Source organism: Mangifera indica, chromosome 2, assembly GCF_011075055.1.
Source record: "Mangifera indica cultivar Alphonso chromosome 2, CATAS_Mindica_2.1, whole genome shotgun sequence".
In the NCBI taxonomy this organism is placed as follows: Eukaryota; Viridiplantae; Streptophyta; class Magnoliopsida; order Sapindales; family Anacardiaceae; genus Mangifera; species Mangifera indica.
In genome coordinates this window covers 14,181,434-14,199,952 of record NC_058138.1, presented here as the reverse complement: position 1 = coordinate 14,199,952, position 18,519 = coordinate 14,181,434, and the positions used below count along the sequence as shown (strand labels likewise).

The 18,519-nt window shown below is 36.3% G+C and overlaps 3 protein-coding genes across 4 annotated transcripts; all 3 read right to left on the bottom strand.

Moving 5' to 3' along the window:
- Positions 1-1,456: 1,456 nt before the first annotated feature.
- LOC123209622 lies at positions 1,457-3,696 on the bottom strand. Of its 2 annotated transcripts, none has more exons than XM_044627740.1 (3): positions 2,916-3,690; positions 2,702-2,798; positions 1,457-1,985 (listed from the first exon to the last, which is right to left on the bottom strand). In XM_044627740.1, exons 1-3 carry the CDS (start codon positions 3,018-3,020, stop codon positions 1,795-1,797), a joined length of 393 nt encoding a protein of 130 aa, XP_044483675.1. In that variant the 5' UTR covers positions 3,021-3,690; the 3' UTR covers positions 1,457-1,794. The 2 variants fall into 2 exon arrangements, 1 of the variants encoding a protein (XP_044483675.1); XR_006501098.1 differs by having other exon boundaries at positions 2,702-2,829; positions 2,916-3,696.
- Positions 3,697-7,329: 3,633 nt separating this feature from the next.
- Positions 7,330-12,001, bottom strand: LOC123209617 (putative disease resistance RPP13-like protein 1). Its single transcript, XM_044627732.1, has one exon. It carries the CDS (start codon positions 11,904-11,906, stop codon positions 7,596-7,598), a length of 4,311 nt encoding a protein of 1,436 aa, XP_044483667.1. The 5' UTR covers positions 11,907-12,001; the 3' UTR covers positions 7,330-7,595.
- A 2,302-nt stretch (positions 12,002-14,303) lies between these two features.
- Positions 14,304-18,519, bottom strand: LOC123209618 (nucleolar GTP-binding protein 1-like). Its single transcript, XM_044627733.1, has 3 exons — positions 18,363-18,519; positions 15,295-17,341; positions 14,304-14,672 (listed from the first exon to the last, which is right to left on the bottom strand). Exon 2 carries the CDS (start codon positions 17,325-17,327, stop codon positions 15,303-15,305), a length of 2,025 nt encoding a protein of 674 aa, XP_044483668.1. The 5' UTR covers positions 17,328-17,341; positions 18,363-18,519; the 3' UTR covers positions 14,304-14,672; positions 15,295-15,302.

The window sequence follows — 18,519 nt, the reverse complement described above, 5'->3', positions numbered from 1 at the left end:
ATTTTGTATGAAATGGAGTTTAAAAAAATATAATTAGGATAATTAATTAAACTAATTATTTTGAAGGGTTTGTATATGACATTGACCACCACTACGAGGATTTCACGAAAATGAACAAAACCTAATGGAAACCCTTCTTTTTCTCATTCAAAAGAATCCTACCATTTCTAGCAACTTAAAATTCTCGTCTTCAACCAATCTCACTCACATTCTTATATTAAAATCTAAAATCAAAGAAGAAAGTTTGGGTTTGAAGGGTAATAAACGAGGTTGGAGGATACTATAATGAAATATATTGAAAGTGAATAGAAAATGGTAAAAATCCCGTCAACATATAAGGTATATGAATTAGTTTTATTATTGGCCAAACGACTATTTCCCACCCAAGATATGCTGTAATGACGAGTTTCCACCCTTTAACTATGGAAACACCAAACACCCACCCATGGCCGGTTAGATTTAACCAAACCCTAACGGTGGTAAATTTAATTGCATTTCCCCCCCTAAAAGTTTAAAAACTAACATTTTTTCCCTAAGCTAAGTTTGAAAATATTGCATTTCCCCCCCTAGGGTTTATTTCCAAACCCTTCCAATTTCCAAACCCTTTTCCGTCGCTTTCTCTGGCGCCATCACCGGCCGTCTTCCCCTCCCGACGGTTTCTCTTCCACCGACGGCGCCTCTCAACTCGACCTCAACGTATCCGACGCAGAGATAAGCCGTCTGGGAAGAGAAATCGTCTTCCCAGACGACGAAGACGAGATCGATCAATCTCGTCTTCGTCGTCTGGGAAGACGATTGTCTTCCCAGATGAAGACGACTCGTCTTCCCAGAGGACGACGAGTCGTCTCGTCGTCTCGTCTTCGTCTGGGAAGACGTCGTCTTCCCAGACGACGACGACGACTGGGAAGACGAAGAACTTCGTCTTCCACAGCTTCTCCGACTCCGATTGGAAGTCCAAATGGGAGGAAAGAGTTCTCTGGAAGGTGAGGATGCTTCGGGAGGGAGAGACCGTCGGCAGTGGAGCCGGAGACCGTCGGCAATGCTTCGGGAGGGTGAAACTGTGATTTTTGAAAACTTAGGCTGGGGGGGGAATTTTAGTTTTTAAAGTTTAGGGGGGCAAAATATATTCTATTTTAGTTTATTTTTAATATTCTAGAGAAAATGACAATTTTACCCTTGCCACCGTTAGGGTTTGGTTAAATCTAACCGGCCATGGGTGGGTGTTTGGTGTTTCCATAGTTAAAGGGTGGAAACTCGTCATTACAGCATACCTTGGGTGGGAAATAGTCGTTTGGCCTTTATTATTGAGTAAACATCTATGTATGGATTCTATGAGTTAATTTGAGTGGTGAAAGTGAAAGAACTTTTTATGAAAGACATTAGTTTAATAGTATAAATGAAAGAAAAAAACAATTTTGTGAAAGAAACTTGGACCTTGAAGATATGATAATGAGAATAGAAAATAGTAACTTTGTTCATTAACAAGGACAGAATTATATTTCTTGCAAATTGCAAAGTTGGGATGTAAATGTGTTAATCTTAAACTAAATTATCAAAATATTTAAAAAAACTAAACTTCAAGTCTCATAGTTGTATGCATACAGGTACAGCATACCACAAACTAATTTTACAGAATAATTGCACATATGAAATCATGCTAGAGCAAGAGGAAAAAGGAAGGTTTCAACATTACCGGCTAAAACGAAATATACAAGAGCCTAAGATTTTGCAGAACTTCCAGAGTTGGAAACAGTGATAAATCTTGGCTTGATCACATTCAGAAAGGGAGGGCTGTTATTGATGTAACTTGATCACATTCGCTATCCTCTCGAAAAATATCGGATACATGCTCGTACTGAACACTAGGACCTTCCTGATCCACTCCGGAGCTACTCTCTTAAATGTTCTGAGAGATGCTACACGGTAGAGTAGCTCTGATTCCTTCCCGGCTGCATTTTCTGCCCATGTTAGACTGAATGAGTAACCTGTTATGGACATGATAAAACCATAGTGTTAAATTTAGTTAAAAACCACTTAACCTAGAAAAAGATCGAATAGATTTTTTATTGGTTCAATCCTCTGCATGGTAATCTCAACATGTTCATGATTTATTTGTCAAACATTGGCTGAAATGTAACCACCGAGAAAACCATATCTGCAGAAGATTTCTATATTTAGATTTATGGTCAATCCATGCAAGCATGAAAACTGACTCTTGTTTGGGGGAAAATGGTTTAGACATTCCATTTTATAACTAAAATATCTCTCCTCCATTTGTATCCTACAAGCAGAGTTTGTTTCCAAGTAATATATTCCAGTTGATTGGGCTCCAAAATTAAGTTTCTAAGAAAGAGTTCATATTTCATCTCTAGGATTGGATGCTGTAAATTAGTATGACACACCATCAAAATGCAACCTTCTGATCAATATTTGCTTTAAGAGAGCATTCACTTTACTCATTTCATATATTTGATGAAATTTCAATATTTCTGGATTTTTTATGATTTTCTAGTGAGTTCTATCTTCTTACTCATGTTTATTTCCTTTTAATCCAATAAGATTTTTAACAATTTGGATAATATTAAATATAAATACAGAAATCAAATAACATCTGGACATGGTGGAAAAACAATCAAGCAGGCGTGAACTGGAGAGGAAAAAAGACTCAAAATAAGAAAAGAATTTCGGAAGTAAGAATTACCACTTGATTGATGCAGAGCTGAAATGCACATTCCACCAGTTTGAGAAAGTGTAGATAATTTCATGCCGAGTAAGTACTCAACGAGAGCTGAAACAGACTGTTAGGAGAACTGCTGTTATTTACATCACCTTGGAAAAAGACAAAAAATTAATATAAACACCAACCAATAACATCATGTATAAGTAAAAGACAGACACAATTTAAAAAATCTTACCTGATTTGTTGATAGGTCTTTTGCAGCATTCAGGTTGGAAATTGCAATAAAATAGTCAGAGAAGAAACTAATTATTTCAGCACAGAAGGCAAGGGCTATAAGCATACCAGCTGGCCATATACGAAAGCTCGACAGGACATAGTTTCTTTTGATAAATCCTTTGCCGATTCTCCAGCAATGGAATCATCTTGGCCACTGCAACTAGGCATAACTATACCTTCTCCCTCAGTTCTAATTTCCCTGCTACGCTTTCTTGTTATTCTTTTGGAGGAGCCAGCAGACAACTTTTCAGGTGCAGTTTGAGCATTTTTAGGAGTATTCAGCTGCATGCTATCCTTTTTGTCATCCTTCGAGCATGAAGAAATTCTCTCTTGATGAAACTTTTGGAGCCTTTCAACTTCTTCAGATAGAGCTTTATCTGCCACAAAGTTATGATTTCAATACTTGGTCAGAAAGTTGCCAAATAGTATTCAAACATAAGTTTTGAATATTCAGATCAATTTCTTTTGTGTTAATGATTAAACAATGTTAAAACATGAGCCATAAAAGTAACAAAAATGTCTTGGGTACCGAGGGAGCCATGTAGACACAAGTCTCTAAAATTGAATCTCAAAGGCAAAACCAAATAATAAGCAGAGAGATGAGCTTATGCAAACATGTGGCAGCACTTTGAAGAACAAATAGCAGCCATCTAATACTTTAAAAATGGCCACATTCAGAACTTATTAATTTGAATGTTTAACTTAAATAACTAGGTGGTATAAAAAGTATTAAAAGCAGAATATTTAACAGATATTGACCAACTTGAAATGCCATAGATCTTATACCAATGATTATCACATATCTTGGGCATCACACAAACCTTCTTACACAGAACCAATTCTATTTCATTCATAAGCATGGGATGTACATATGGAATGAGACCTGGGAACTGAAGGTGCAACATATTGCCACTAGCAAAGGTTAACCAAAAAAATCTACCGAACTAAATCTTTGTTTTCTTACTCCTTTAAAAACTAGCCCACTGTTGGTGGACCTGCAATTAAAGTAATCATGTTGAAGAGTTCTGCTATTAATCCCCTTTACCACTACAGAAAAACAAGACAACAAATAGAAGAAAAAAGAAAAAGGAAAAAAAAGAGGAAGCTTTATGCCTGATGGAGTCCACTTGAGTTCTCAAGTTGTTAACTTGAGCATGTAACTGGCTATTTTCATTTCTCAAGAATTCTATCAACTCTTCTGCAGCTGTAATGATATGAAGTAAGGAGTAAAACAATGAGGATTTTTGAAAATTTGAATTTGATCCATAATTCTAATGAATAAGGTAAACCAAATATAAAACAGAAAAACCCATAGATTCAAAAAACACTTCATAGGGTTTATACGGGGATAACTTGTAAAATAGAAAATTTATCTCTTTTGATTCTTTAAGCTAACCAAAATATAATATCCCAGTCTAACCTTAATAATTTGAATCATGTTGGCCATGATACAAAAAACTGTGTTAGGATGGGGGACACCTGTCCTTATCTTATTAGGTTTTATTATATAAATGGATAGTTAGGGTTATAAAAAAAAAGAGAAGAACAATTAGAAAATTTTGTGCAACCTTAGGATTGTGGGCAACCTTAGGGCTGATTTTGGGAGGTCTTCGTTGCCTCAAATCGCTAAAAATAAAATGTTTCGACTTATTGAATTATCTGTTTATCTATTTGTAATCCCTTTTATTAATAAAATCATTGTTATGTTTTGAGTATCTACTGTTTTGGGTGAATAATGGGCTGAGATCCTAGTCGTTTGTTACAAATTTATTTTCATTCATTTGAAAAGACTTATACAAGAGGAACAAACACTATGCTTACAGTCATCACGCTTGCAAAGATGAAAACAGACCATGAGTAGTTGATAAATGCTAATGGTCATATCAATGCTAATGAAATATCCAGAAGCTGCATTTTGGAGTAACGACAATGTTTTTATGAGCCAACAAAAGCTAAGAGATACAAACTCATGGGCCCCAAAATAAAGCCAAGCAAAAGAGAAAAACAAAGTTGAACAGGGTTTCTTTCACCATAAATGTTATGATATCAGTAAATATTCCCCAGAAGTAACTGAATTGGACTCTGATTTATTCGGATTATAGAACTCACAGCTACCTTCCAATAATCAATCAAACATATTTGCAAATTAATATACAACCAAAGCTAATAGCTACATAATCTTTGCATTTCACTTGTGGGACTAAATTCCTGCAGTATAACATATCAAGACAACTAAAAACTCAACAGTTTCGAAAATCAAGTAGCTAAGTTGTTTTAAAGCAAGAGCAGAATTGAGAAAGATGAAAGCAAGTGTGGTGTTTGCTGTCTAAGCTTTGTTTTCCTAATCAGTGGGTTCTTTTGCGGGGTTGGCTTTCTACCAAGGCATGCAGTAACATGAAGATCAAGGCCATGCATATGAAGAAGAAGAAGATTAAACAACTCCAAGTCGATGGCTCTGCACACAAGCCATCTGCTTCCTTCATTTTCAATGCAGATTCTCGGCTAAGGATCAAGAGTGCCCAGATGAAGTGCTCTTCAATTTGGTTACAGGTTCAACATAAGATTTATGATAAGAAGTGCTCAGTGCAGTGTTCAGCAATATGGTTATATACTTGGTGGATTTCCAAGATGGTTATGTCTAGTAAGTGTGTAAACAACTTCTGCAAACAGCAAGCACTCCCTTTGATTTCCCCTTCCTTGTGTTGCTGCATCATTGTGGTAGACCAGAAGTATCTTTCAAATCTGAGTGCTTGCAGAGCCTGCATCCCAGTTATGCTGTGGCAGGTTTTGTGTTGCCTTCTGTTGTGCAGATTATGTGCATTTATGTTAAGTTAGTCAGGTTTAGGAGGATTATCACATTGTATAGCCATTACATGAACAGGGATGATGACATTGCTTTTGGTGTTTGCTGTTTTGATGGATCTATCTTGTGTAATTGATGCGGATAGAAAGGAAGAGAGGCTTTGTTTTTGGTTTGCCATCTAGCTAGGGGTTTGTCCTAGCATTGTAGCTTTGGTGGTTGTGTAGTCTCTATCCAACCTTTATGGTCGGTTGCCCTTGTTTCGGGATGCCTTCGGACGTCCTTACTTTGTTTATAATACATACTTAGGTTAAAAAAAAAAAAAAGGCTAAACTGAAGAAATACATACCAGTCACAAAATTTACGAAATTGAGTTCTTGATCTTTGTTAATTTCATCAAATTCACTGAATTTTTTCTTCTGAAAATCAAAACAAAATTTTCAAAAAAAAAAAAAAATCAGCCTCTTGTCTCCTCAAAGATGAATCGGATAAAGACTTACATGTCCTACATTTCTCCCTAATCTCTCAGCGATGATTAACAAAGACACAAAAGATGAGAAAAAAAATACCTTAAATTTGTCGTATTTATCATAAAGCTTCGCGTACAGACACTCCATCTACATCAAAGAATGCAACAAGCTCATTAAAATTTTTTCCAAAACAAACACGTGCATACGGAGAGGAAAAATTAAAAACCAAAGAGACAGCGAATTTTCGCATTGAATAAAGTTTTCTATTGTTTTCCTTGGGTTTCTCGTCGGCCAAACAAATGAATGCAGACATTGAATTAACAGGAGAAGTCGAAAGAAGTAGTGAAACGATTACCGTTGTTGTTTGGAAGCCGAGAAAGCGCGGGAAAGTGAATTTTCAACTTCCAGAGAAGTGGAACTCCACTCGCTCTCACTGTTTTTTTGTTCACGATGTAAATGAGCTTCTTTCAACTTGCGTGGGATTTTGTATGTGGTCAAAAGTCTTGTTCCCACCCAAGGTTCAGTTTCTAAAACTCCCACTCACACAGTTTCAAAAACTCAAACAACCACCTTTCTGTTAAAATTCTCGGTCAGAATGGTAAAACTGTTATATAATCCTCAAAAATTTGAAAAACTAAAATTCTTAAACTCATCTGGTATGTTTTCAATGTCTAAAGCCAAGTTCCTAAACTCAGCAAGCCAGATCTTCACAGACTCTTTGGTCCCCTGCTACTCCTCTGCATCTTGAAGCACTGCATGTATCTTCAACAATATTCTCTCCGACTTCTTGAGATCATCCTGGAATTTCTCTTGGTGTGCAACTTGCAGAATTTCTTAAAGATCTGAACAGGAACACAATGAATGCACCCAGAATAGCCTCTCCAATTATAGACATGATAACTAAACCTTTTTTAATAATTTAACAGTTGACCCAAATGCACATGTTGCTTTCACTAACCACGCACTTTGACCAATTATAAACATGTCACTATCAAAGTCAAGGAATTTTTACACATTGCTGAGGTGTCAAGCTAAATTCATGCTAGTTGAATAGAGATTTATGGTAAACAGAATATGTTAAGAGTTAAAGAGTAAATGAGCTATTAATTATAAACAATCTGCAACTTGTTCTGAAGTAATTCTTCAAAGTCAAAATGAAAAAATTAGTTATTTGTACAAAATGAATAACAGCTAACTGAGATTTTGTTTTCAATACATTGTAAAGCATTGCACAAAACAATTGCTCCCATACTTAACCTTTTCCTATCAGATTCTGAATTCTGAAACACCAACTAACTGGTTCCAATGAACAAGTCCTGGAAAATGACTTTAACCTCTACAGATGGATTCAGAATTGGATTATTGAAGCTCAACAAATGTCGATGTAAGGGATGTGGGCAATCACAGGCCAGTATTTTCCTGCAAATTTTTTGCATTTGTGTTTCAGCAGAGGACATTCATCTATATACAGTCCTGAAATCGAGGAAGGAAGGCCCTTTTCGGGAAAGTATTTGAGCTTGGGACAACCAGAGAGATGTAGTTCTTCCAAGGAAGTGAGGCTTTCATCAATGCAGGAAAGGCTTTCCAAATTTGGGAAATTTTTTATGTTCAGGTTGGTCAGACAGACCGGAATCTGAGGAAAAGACACCAGGTTTGAACATCTTCCATCAATGGAGAGTTGTTTGAGAGAGGTGAGTCTGTACAATCCCCACTCAAACAATGGCTTAAAGATCCGGAGATTATCAAGTGTAAGAGATGCAAGGTTGGTGGGAAGGCCATTCTTAGGGAAGGATGAAATGTTTGGACAATTTGTTATCAATAACTTTTGAAGGGAGGGGATTTTGTCGATGCAGTTGGGCAGGGCCTCTAGTTTCTCACACCCAATTAGGAAGATCTCGGTCAAGTTTGTGGAAGGCAGCCCTGTTTCTGGCAAGGAAACAAGACTTGTGCAAAAATTCAAATGAACTTTTGACAGATAGGAGAGTTTGTGCAGATCTTCAGGTATAAATTTAAGATTTTCACACTGAAAAATCTCAATACTTTCAAGAGCATTAGGTAGACTGCCTCTTGATGACAAGGAAGAAAGCTTTGAGCATTTCACAATCTTAATATTTTTAAGTGCGACAGGTAACTCACTGTTTAACCATAAGGAAGTGAGAGATGAACAATCTCCAATCTCCAAGTACTGAAGAAGAGAAGTGTTTCTTCTGCTACCATTTTTTATTTTCTCCTCATGCATTATTAGAACTTCCTCCTCGTCGTATATGATGGACCTTATATTATCGCAACATGTAATCTCCAGACGCTTCAGATTCAGGGGTAGCTGGATTCTGGAAACATATGGCAAAGAATCACAGTATTTGATAGACAAAATTTCAAGGGACGAGTTGTTGCTTTTCATCCATGCCTCAGGTAAGGATTTCAGTGCATTGCATCTGTCGATTTCAAAGAATCTCAGCTGGGAGGGGAGATCAGCGTCCGGAAAGGACACAAGTTTTGGGCAGTTTGTAATACAAACCTTTTTAAGAGAACTGAAGTTTTGCAATGCTTGAGGTAGCTTCACAAGGCATTGGCAATCTCTTAATTTTAGAGATTGTAGTTTATAAGGCAACCACTGCTGCCGTTCCTCTTCTTCTTCCTCTCCTGAGGAAAAACGTCTGTGAAAGTGCTCAATGGCCAGTGGATCAATGCAGCAAATATTTTGCTGTAATTCATCTCTACTATGCCATAAAGATGTTAGCGCTTTACAACCAACTATCCTTAGATTTTTTACCAGTGACAACCCTCCCATAAGCCGACCTAGAAATACATGAGTTGAAAGATCAGAGAGAACAACTGAACTCAATGAACTGAGGTCCACTGTACTTCTCTGCACTATCTGTTTACATCCATCAATCCTTAATCTGCAGAGTGTTGGAAGACTTGGAATTGGCACCCGCAATTGCATACAACTTCGGAGGACAAGCCTTTCCAATGAAGGAAGATGTTCTGGCAATCTTCCTACCAGTTTAGAACAATTTGCAACAGAAAGCTCTCGCAGGCAAAAGAAAGCTTTACATTCCAGACCACATGCATTAGAGATCCAGTCTTCCCAATTAGGCATGCTCTCGAAAGAAAGAGTCTCTAGAGATGGAAAATACTCTGAGCAACCATTTCCATAAAACTCTGACCCCACTCGCCTTACTCCCGCCATTCCTTTGATAGCAAGGTGCTTGAGCGAGGGCAATTGCCCGACCGGCGGCAAAGAAGTACATGCGCTGCAATTCTCAAATCTTAGGAGTACTAATGCAGTGAATTGGGAATCACCTAACCAGGTGGGAAACTTTGCACCACCATAGCCCTTGATACTGAGCTCTTTCAGTCTCTTGTGAGGTTGCAGCATGTCAAGCACACGTGTTTCAATGTCTACTTTCCTTGATGAACTGGCAATCTTTCTTCTACTCCATTCTAATGAAATCACATCAAGTTTTTTCTTGCCATTTAAGTCAGCCTCCTTGGCTTCCTCAATATCATTTACATTCTCTAGCCTTGAAATTCTAAGCTTCCTTTGAAGATTGGGCAAAGACTTCAACTCTCTTAGGCCAGAGCCATTGCCTTTCCCCACAACAAAAGTAGGAAGTGTTCGAAGATAGGTTAATTTGCCAATGTTTAGAGGCATTCCTTCCAGACAATCTACAAGATCCATATTAAGATGCCGCAAGTTAATCAGGTTCCCCATATCTGTACAGAGTTTCTTCAGATAACAACATCTTATTAAAATAAGAGTCTGCAAATTGTAAAAACTACTAATTGCTTCAGGTAGAAACTTGATATCAGTATTAGACAGATCGAGATATCGTAAATGCTTTAAAAATCTGATTTCGTCGGGTAGCTCTGAGATGCAATATCCACGCAAAGATAAAACCCTTAACCTTTGTAGCTTTGGCAACCAATGAAAAAGAACATTAAACGACAAGTAAAAATGTACTGGTTCCAGTTGCAATGGCAAAAAGGTTCTCAAATTTTTGGCATGACAGAGAGCCTGAAATCTCTTACTGCCATCATATCCACCAATGTAAGATAAATGGCGAAGATTTTTTGAGATTCTCCTTTGGTTGTCAACCTCTGGCATATTATCTAACCTAAAGCTTATATCTCCTGCAGCCCATTGAGCAAGATCATTAATCAAGTCATGCATCTCAAACCGAGACTTATTCTTGATTGAATGTTGAAAAAATGATCTTGACTGTAAATCTCTGAAACACTTGTCACCTAAATCTTCCATTTGTTTTCCACTGATGTCATTTTGCATTAAACCCTCTGCCATCCATAACAAAATAATCTCCTCCTTCTCAAAAGCATAATCTTTAGGAAATATTGAGCAATATGCAAAACACCGTTTCAAATGTGGAGAAAGATAGTGGTAACTCAATCTAAGAGCTGGTAGAATCCCACTTTTCTCTTCTGGTAAATCCCATATTTTGCTGTGTAGCACATCTTCCCAATCATTAGGATTATATTTACCACGTAAGAGGCCACCAAGGGTTTTTGCTGCTAAAGGTAAACCATTACACCTTTTAACGATTTGCTCACCAATTTTCTTCAACTCTTGATGCTTACTAAAACCTTTTGTCCCCAATGAGTGTCGAGTAAACACAAACAAACAATCATTCATCGACAACTCTTTCAACGAGTAAGTTGGAAGAGTTCCCACGATTAAAGAAACATCTTCATTGCGAGTTGTGACAATAATCTTACTTCCCAGACAACCTACTTCAAATGGCTTGCGTAGAGCAGTCCACTTATCATAATTCTCGTTCCAAATATCATCTAAAACCAGTAAAAACTTCCTTCTAAATAGTTTCTCCTTCAATTTGACTTGAAGGATATTTAGATCGCTATCATTTACATTCTCATCAGTAATGGACTGCAAAATAGCTTTTGTTATTCTATTGGCATCGAAATCATCAGAAACACAAACCCAAATTTTGAGATCGAAATGAGCTTCCACTCGAACATCATTGTAAACAAGTTGCGCAAGAGTTGTCTTACCCACTCCTCCCATTCCTAAAATAGGAATAACATCAACTCCATAACAAGCACCTTCATGTCTCAACAATAAGTCAATTATTGCTTCCTTATCTTTTTCTCTTCCATACACAGTAGCTTCATTAACCAAACAGGTGGTACGTATTTTTTCATGGACTTTGGAAGACTTCCTCCCGGACCCTGAAATCTCTTTCAAGTCCAGGTTGTTCTTCTCAGTTGCAATCTCTTGCAACCTCACAGTGATCTTCTTTATCTTTAACTTCATGACAGAAGTGAAATTAAGTGATCCTATCAAACTTCTGCAGCAAGCAGGAATGATTTTACCAGCCATACTTCTGCTGTATTTGTCTCCAGGGCGATCATGCTGCAAGTTCCTTTGCAAAGCTTCAGTTGCAAATTCATCCAACAAGTCTTCGATGTCAAACGCCAAGTTCCAAAGCTCTCCAAGCCAGATCTTCACAGACTCGTTGGTTCTCTGCTTCTCCTCTGCATCCTCAAGTACTGCATGAATCTTCAGCAGAATTCTTTCCCACTTGTTGAGATCAACGTGGACTTGCTCTTGGAGAGCAAACTGCAGCAGTTGAGGTGAAGTCAACTTCCTGAACAGAAATTCAAAGAAGGCAGACAGAATGGCCTCTCCGATGATAGACATGATCTCTTTAAACTAAATTCGGAAGGAAGAATTTCTAATTGATTAGCTCTAAGAATTTAGAGTTACTTTTTATTTCTTTGTAGTCTTCTCTGAGACTGAGTGCCACCATAGTTTATAGGCCAAAGACTATTTTCCTTCCTGAGTTTTAACCCAATTTGCTCTAATGGCGGATAGAATTATCAGGTCAAAGATAAAATTATTATTTTATTAATAATATTAAAAAAATATAAAATTTATTAGTATTGTTTTTATAGTTTGTAAAAATTATCAATTTCACTTTTATCTAAAGTTTTTTAATTTTGAAAAGTCACATTTTCCTCATCCCTTAAACCTAAGTTTTTTCTTATCTTCTCCGGTCACAGACGAACTCTCCTTTCAACCCTAAACCGTCATTATCAACCTACCACACTTTTCTTGACATCATCATCCAGTCACCCATTTGATTCGATGAATCTAGAAAAAAAGTTTCGTTTAGAGGCGTCATCATGTAGATGAAGTGACACTTCCACAAACGAGAGAGCAAAGGTTGATGATTCATCAAACGAGAGATAGCAAAAACGATTCAATTCGATTGACGAGTGCGATGAAAGAGAACGAAGACGAATGGTTGGGAATTGATTTGTTCATTGAGTGCAGTTGCTTTTTAGTCGGAGAAGAAACTTCATCACTGAAAAAGATAGATTAGAAGAGGAAGTTAGTCAAAGAGAAACTTCCTCACAAAGGAAAAAAAAAATGAAACTTTAGGAGAAAAAAATAATTTTGTAAAGTTTAATCGTTATAAAATTGTTTGTATTTTATATTAATAAGAAAAATGATATAAAATCTTACGATTTAATAATAAAATAATAATTTTAATTATATAAAAGATTTTGAGAAAAGTTAGACTCTTTAAAATTTTGAATTATCAGAAAATATTTTTAAGATGGGGGGGTGGGGTGTGTGTGGTGGCGGTGGCGGTGGCGGAGAGGATTATTTTTTTATCCTCTTTAAGTCAACATCAGTTTTCAAACATCAACATTCAAAGTACCTCTGAAGTCAATATGAAAGTTCTGAGTAAGCCTCACATGACTTTGACTCGTTGGAAGAGAATGCTTCCAACAGAAATAACAGAGACCTGGTGATCTAGTCTATTTGCTTTCTAGACAAGCAGTAACCTTGCGATAAAGGAGGAAAGAAGAGAGAAACTGTGAAAAGCGACTTTTCATTGAATCTGATTATCACCCCGACCGGAAGTCTATACCCTCTCTCATTTAGATTTTTTTTGGACTGAAATACTTTACCTTCAATTATTATAACGCCAAATGACTTATATAGATTGTTTGAGTTAATATAGGGATAAAATTGTTATTTAAATAATAAAATTTTTTCTTTTTTTTAGTATTAAAAACTATATATTTTTTTTTACTTTAATTTAAAAAAATTAATATTTTATCCCATCATATATATTTTTTAGGGTTTTATATTTTAAAATGAATAACTGTCTCTCTCAAACTTTAAAATATTATATTTACATCTAAAAATTTTATTTCATCTTTTCAATGATTATTTTTTTGGTATTCTTTTTTGACAATATATCTCCCTTCTCTAGTGATTTTTTGACACAAAAACCACTAAAAATCTAATTAAAATAATCAAATTTTTGTACATAAATTTATACAAAAATTACATAGATTCATATGACGATCAATGATATTTTCACATAGGTATGTGAGAAATTTAAATTTAAATTATAAATTTTTAAACTTGAGAAAAATTCTAACAACTCAGTTCATTTAACATAAATAAACTTATTCTTTACTTTCACATTACAATTCAACTCTTCTCCATATTTTCTTTTATCAAAAACAATTAAAAAATAAATTAGGTTAATAAAATTATTGAACTCATGATATGACTACTCATTTCAGATTGCTGAAGCCAAATTAACAATCAAGTTATAACCCACTAAACTCAGATCCAACACTTAATTCAAATAACTAAAACAACTAAAACTAGTTTGACTCAAATCCATGTCCAAAATCAAACAAGTAGTAGAGGATTTCAAGTCCAGAGAATAATATAATCTAATAGTATTCAGAATTCATTTGTCATTTTTGTTCCTATATTGATGACTTTCATTTCAATGGAAAATTTGATTTCTTTGCTTGTATTTCAAGCTATTGATTAATTCTAATATTTCAATTGACCGTTAACGTAGAACTTGTATAATCCGTTGAATGACATTAGCAAGTACACTTAAAAAGTAGATGAAACAATACTTAGGGTGACCACAATACAATGACAATTTTGTTCGGTGGGTTCTGAAATTTCAGACTTATACCCTCATGCTTCTTCTCCATATTATGAAAGAAAGAAATAATATGTGCATACAATTTTAAATATTGACGGAGAGCAATATATTATCAACTCTATGATTAAAGCTTTCTTAATTTAATATCAGATTACGTACGACGCTACAACAGAAAGATAGAAATCACCCATACAAATTACACTGTTGAAGACACAGGTATAATATGAACTTAAAAGGCAACATCATAACTGGGAGAATATCCGGGTTCAAAAATAGTAAACTCTTCCATATTCAAAATCTCAAGCCAAAACTGTAAACACGAAGAACAATTCTGTGTTCCATGCACCTCGGATGGACGTTCTCGATTGCAGGAACAAAATGCCTTTTCCATTTCATTGCTGGCAGGACAAAAAGTTTGCAGGATGCCATTCCGTATCATTGCTGATCGGACAAAAAGGATGCAAGATGTACCCCTCCTAGCAGCATGATAAACAACTAATTAGAAAGATTATTCCAACTAGGTATGATAAGAACTGGTACAGCACAAAATTAACATCTAGTATGAAATAATTCAAAACTAGCAGAAGATCAAGTCCATTCATTAATATAAATATAATCAAGGTATGATATGACATCTAAATTTATTGTCTCAGCAAAGCTTTGAGCAATCATACGGTTAAATAGGTCAGTAACCGTGCAAAACTGTATTTCATTTGGAGTAATTCAGGAGCGGAAAAGGGCAATCATCATGGTAAAGATATTCGAAATCTGCTTATGGATAATAACAAAAGCCAAATCAACATATGAAATCAAAAATTGGATTTATCTCTAATGCTAGTCAGCTAGGTATCTCCGCGTAGTTACATTTGAATACGAGAACAACAGGTCAGTACAAAAGGTATCAAATTATCTGCAAAAAAGACCAGCACTATTAAAATTATGTCATCAGAATTTCAAATGTTGCTAGAATAGAATATAATTAAAAACTCAAAGGAAGTGGATCCTAATCTCATGTAAAGTATTGAAGCATTGCAGAACGTAAAGATGGTAAATACATGCCAGAACAAATTAAAAATGAACAATTCATGAATTATATACCTTAAACTTCAGCGTCTTTGAGTTTTTCCAATGGAGCGTTTTCCAGAGAACAAATGCTTTGGTCTCAGTGTAGGAATAACTCTATCAGCCTCTCCACGACGAGCATCCTTGTTCCTCTTCTTAACAGATTTCTTGCCGAGTTTAATTGCCTTGACCTTTTGAGCAGAGTCCTTGAAGCCCTCTCCAGGGACAACTTCACCAGGAGGCCGTGATTTTGACCTTGACCGAGATGTAGACCTCAAACGCAGCTTCTTGTTTGGTTGGTCCACATCCATATCCACAGCATCACCATTATCAATGTCTCCCCTGTCAGGTGACCTCTCCCTTTTACGGCCTCTAGACTTGCTGCGGGCACGATTTATTGCCAAAGAAGGATCCAGTCCCAAAGATGATAGCTGCCTCCCCATTCTCTGCGTCGTGAACATCCTTTCCTTGTCAAACTTTCTAGGTACGGTAGGCCGACTCTCAGCAGTGCTTTTCTTGATCCTATGTTGTTGAATAAGCAAGCTTTTCTTTTTCCTGATCTCTGCTAATGCTTCTTTCTCTTCTGGGGTCAGTTCCTCACCATCCATTTCAAAATCATCATCTTCCTCCTCTGCCTCCCTAATACCTTCTTCCCGTTCCAACTCTTCAAGCCTAAATAGGATATCAGGGTCAACAAAATCATACACATTGTGGCCATCAAGAATTTCAGGCATAATATCTTCTTTCCATTCATCATTGGACAAGATGTAATTCTTTTTCAGACTGGCAGAATATACACCAGCACCACCATTCTGATTCTCCAAATCCTTCTCAGTCTTCTTCTTTTCCTGTTCAGCTGCTTGCTTGGCTTTAGCTTCCAAAACTGCCTGAGGTATACATGGTGGCCTTTCCTTCTGGTCACGTGGCTTTGGCATTGCAACATGAAATCGATTCATGCAGTCATTTATCTTTTTGGTTTTCATCTTCAATTCTACTCTTTGATTCAATAACCGCTCGCAAGCTGCATTCTTCACAGCACTTACCCCATCTTCAGTTAAAGTGCTCATAGTCAAAAGCACCCCCTCATCAGTCTCAGGTTCTCCTCCTGCAGCTATCACAGTTTTCAATGCTTCTGCTTTCATCTCAATGACCAGTTTCATATCTTCCTCAGATATGCTTTCCAGTGGCTGCAAATCAGTCTTGTTGCAGACAATAATCAAGGGTTTGTTCATAAACAGAGACTTAATGCTGTGAAAAAGTGCCGCCTGCTGGGCAATGCTGTATCCACATGATCCTGAGATGTCCAAGAAGAAGAGCACAGCAGCTCGCAAATGTGCCAGAGCCGTTATACTGCACATCTCAATAATGTTACGATCTTCAAATGGCCGGTCCAAAATCCCTGGGGTATCAATCACCTGATACCTCAAATATTTATAATCGGTATGCCCTACAAAGAGTGACTTCGTCGTAAAAGCGTAAGGCTGGACATCCACATCAGCCCTAGTAATCTTGTTCATAAATGAGCTCTTGCCAACATTAGGGTACCCACAAATCAAAACAGTCCTAGTATTTGGATCAATTGAAGGAAGCCTTGCCATGTGTTGTCTGATTTGTTCTAAATATGCCAAACTAGGACTAATTCTCTTTATCACAGTACACATTCGACCAAGAGCAGCAACCTTCAGAGACTTGCAACGATAAAGTGAGTCGCCATACTTCAACAACTTTACATAATCTTTAGCAATCTTGCTGATGAGGTTCCTCGCAGTGTTTATTTGGCCAAGGGCAAGCTTGTAATGATCTTTATTATACAGCACATGAAGAAGGTCTCCATAAAAAGGGTGGATATCATCTAGGCGGGGAAACTCTTCAATAATTGTAGACAGCTTCTCATGAAAATTTTGTTGCGTATATTTTACTTTACGCATGTAAAACTGACGGAGACGAGAAATGGCATATCCCTTATGAACAACAGTCGGTGTCTGCCGCTGGGTACGGGATAAGATGATGTCAATGAAATCCTTTCCATTAGGCACTACAGTAATCTTCTTGAAATTATATTGCACCATCTTTATGTGCTTGCCTGTGAATATTTAAAAAGTATTATGCAAAAGAATTGAATACATAGAAACAGCAGATATATATATATATATATATATATATATATATATATATATATATATATATATATATATTCAAGACTATATATTCATAGTTTGCAGTACATCATGGTATCAAAAATTAAAATTTATTCATTATAAGACCATTGAAAAATATTCCCCACTTAAAGCAAAAGAGAAACACTAGACCAATGACTCCCCCAGCCATGGATTAGCTGGGCAGTCAAAGTTATGATGTCAGTATTGAAGCATTCCCCAAAATGTATAATAAATTCTATTATAACAAAGTACAAGCTTTGTAAGTAAGAAGATGAGAAAATAAAATCGTCAACAAGGTGTATACAAAGGCTAAAAACCGAGGGAAAACAATCTATCAACAATGGCACAAATGATTATCCCTCCATCGAACCAAAACCCAAAAATAAAAACTCAACCTAAAATGAATAATAACTTAGAGAAGGTCCAAGTACAGTACCACCAAATAGACAAGTACTCGCAAACTATGATGTGCATGACTTGTATTTTTCAAAATTCTATCATGCTAACAGAATACAGAAGTAAACTACAAATAAAGGAAAGACCATTACAAGCAGCAAGCAGCAATAGAAGCTAACGAACAACACTCATCACTAACAAAACTTATACACAAAGAAACTAAAAATAATAAATAAAGATCAACTCCATAGCACGAACTCAAAAATCCACCTTTTGCAAAATATTTCTCAACAACAATCAAAGAATAAAGTTAAGTTCTTCACCAAACACTAAAATAACTTCATTTAAAACATTATAAACACAGAAAATTAAAAGAAAAAAATCCATCAATTCCTTCCCGAAAATAACTTTTTAAACGTATTTTTTAATCATTAGATCAAAGTTATGGGAAGTTCTCTTTCTGCGTACTTCGGGAACAGAGAAGATTAACACACAAAATCACTCTGAAAATATAGCTTAAAAAGTAGAGAAAAAAACAGGTATGCTTACCTGCCGCCCGTGACGGAGTGCGCCAATATCAGTGCAGCCGGTGATGGTGTCTCTGCCTTTAGTGACGGCTTCGGATGAAAGTAACGCTGCCGCTTCAGTGTAGAATTGTAATGCAGAGCCGAACAAAATGAACTGCCAGCTTGTACCCTAGGGTTGC

Excerpts from the sequence above, each read along its gene's own strand:
- LOC123209622 (XM_044627740.1), bottom strand. The coding sequence starts at position 3,020 with ATGCTTATAGCCCTTGCCTTCTGTGCTGAAATAATTAGTTTCTTCTCT. Across the intron at positions 2,799-2,915 it reads AAGACCTATCAACAAATCAG|TCTGTTTCAGCTCTCGTTGA; the intron begins GTAAGATTTTTT and ends TTCTCCTAACAG. Across the intron at positions 1,986-2,701 it reads AGCTCTGCATCAATCAAGTG|GTTACTCATTCAGTCTAACA; the intron begins GTAATTCTTACT and ends TGTCCATAACAG.
- LOC123209617 (XM_044627732.1), bottom strand. The coding sequence starts at position 11,906 with ATGTCTATCATCGGAGAGGCCATTCTGTCTGCCTTCTTTGAATTTCTG.
- LOC123209618 (XM_044627733.1), bottom strand. The coding sequence starts at position 17,327 with ATGGTGCAATATAATTTCAAGAAGATTACTGTAGTGCCTAATGGAAAG.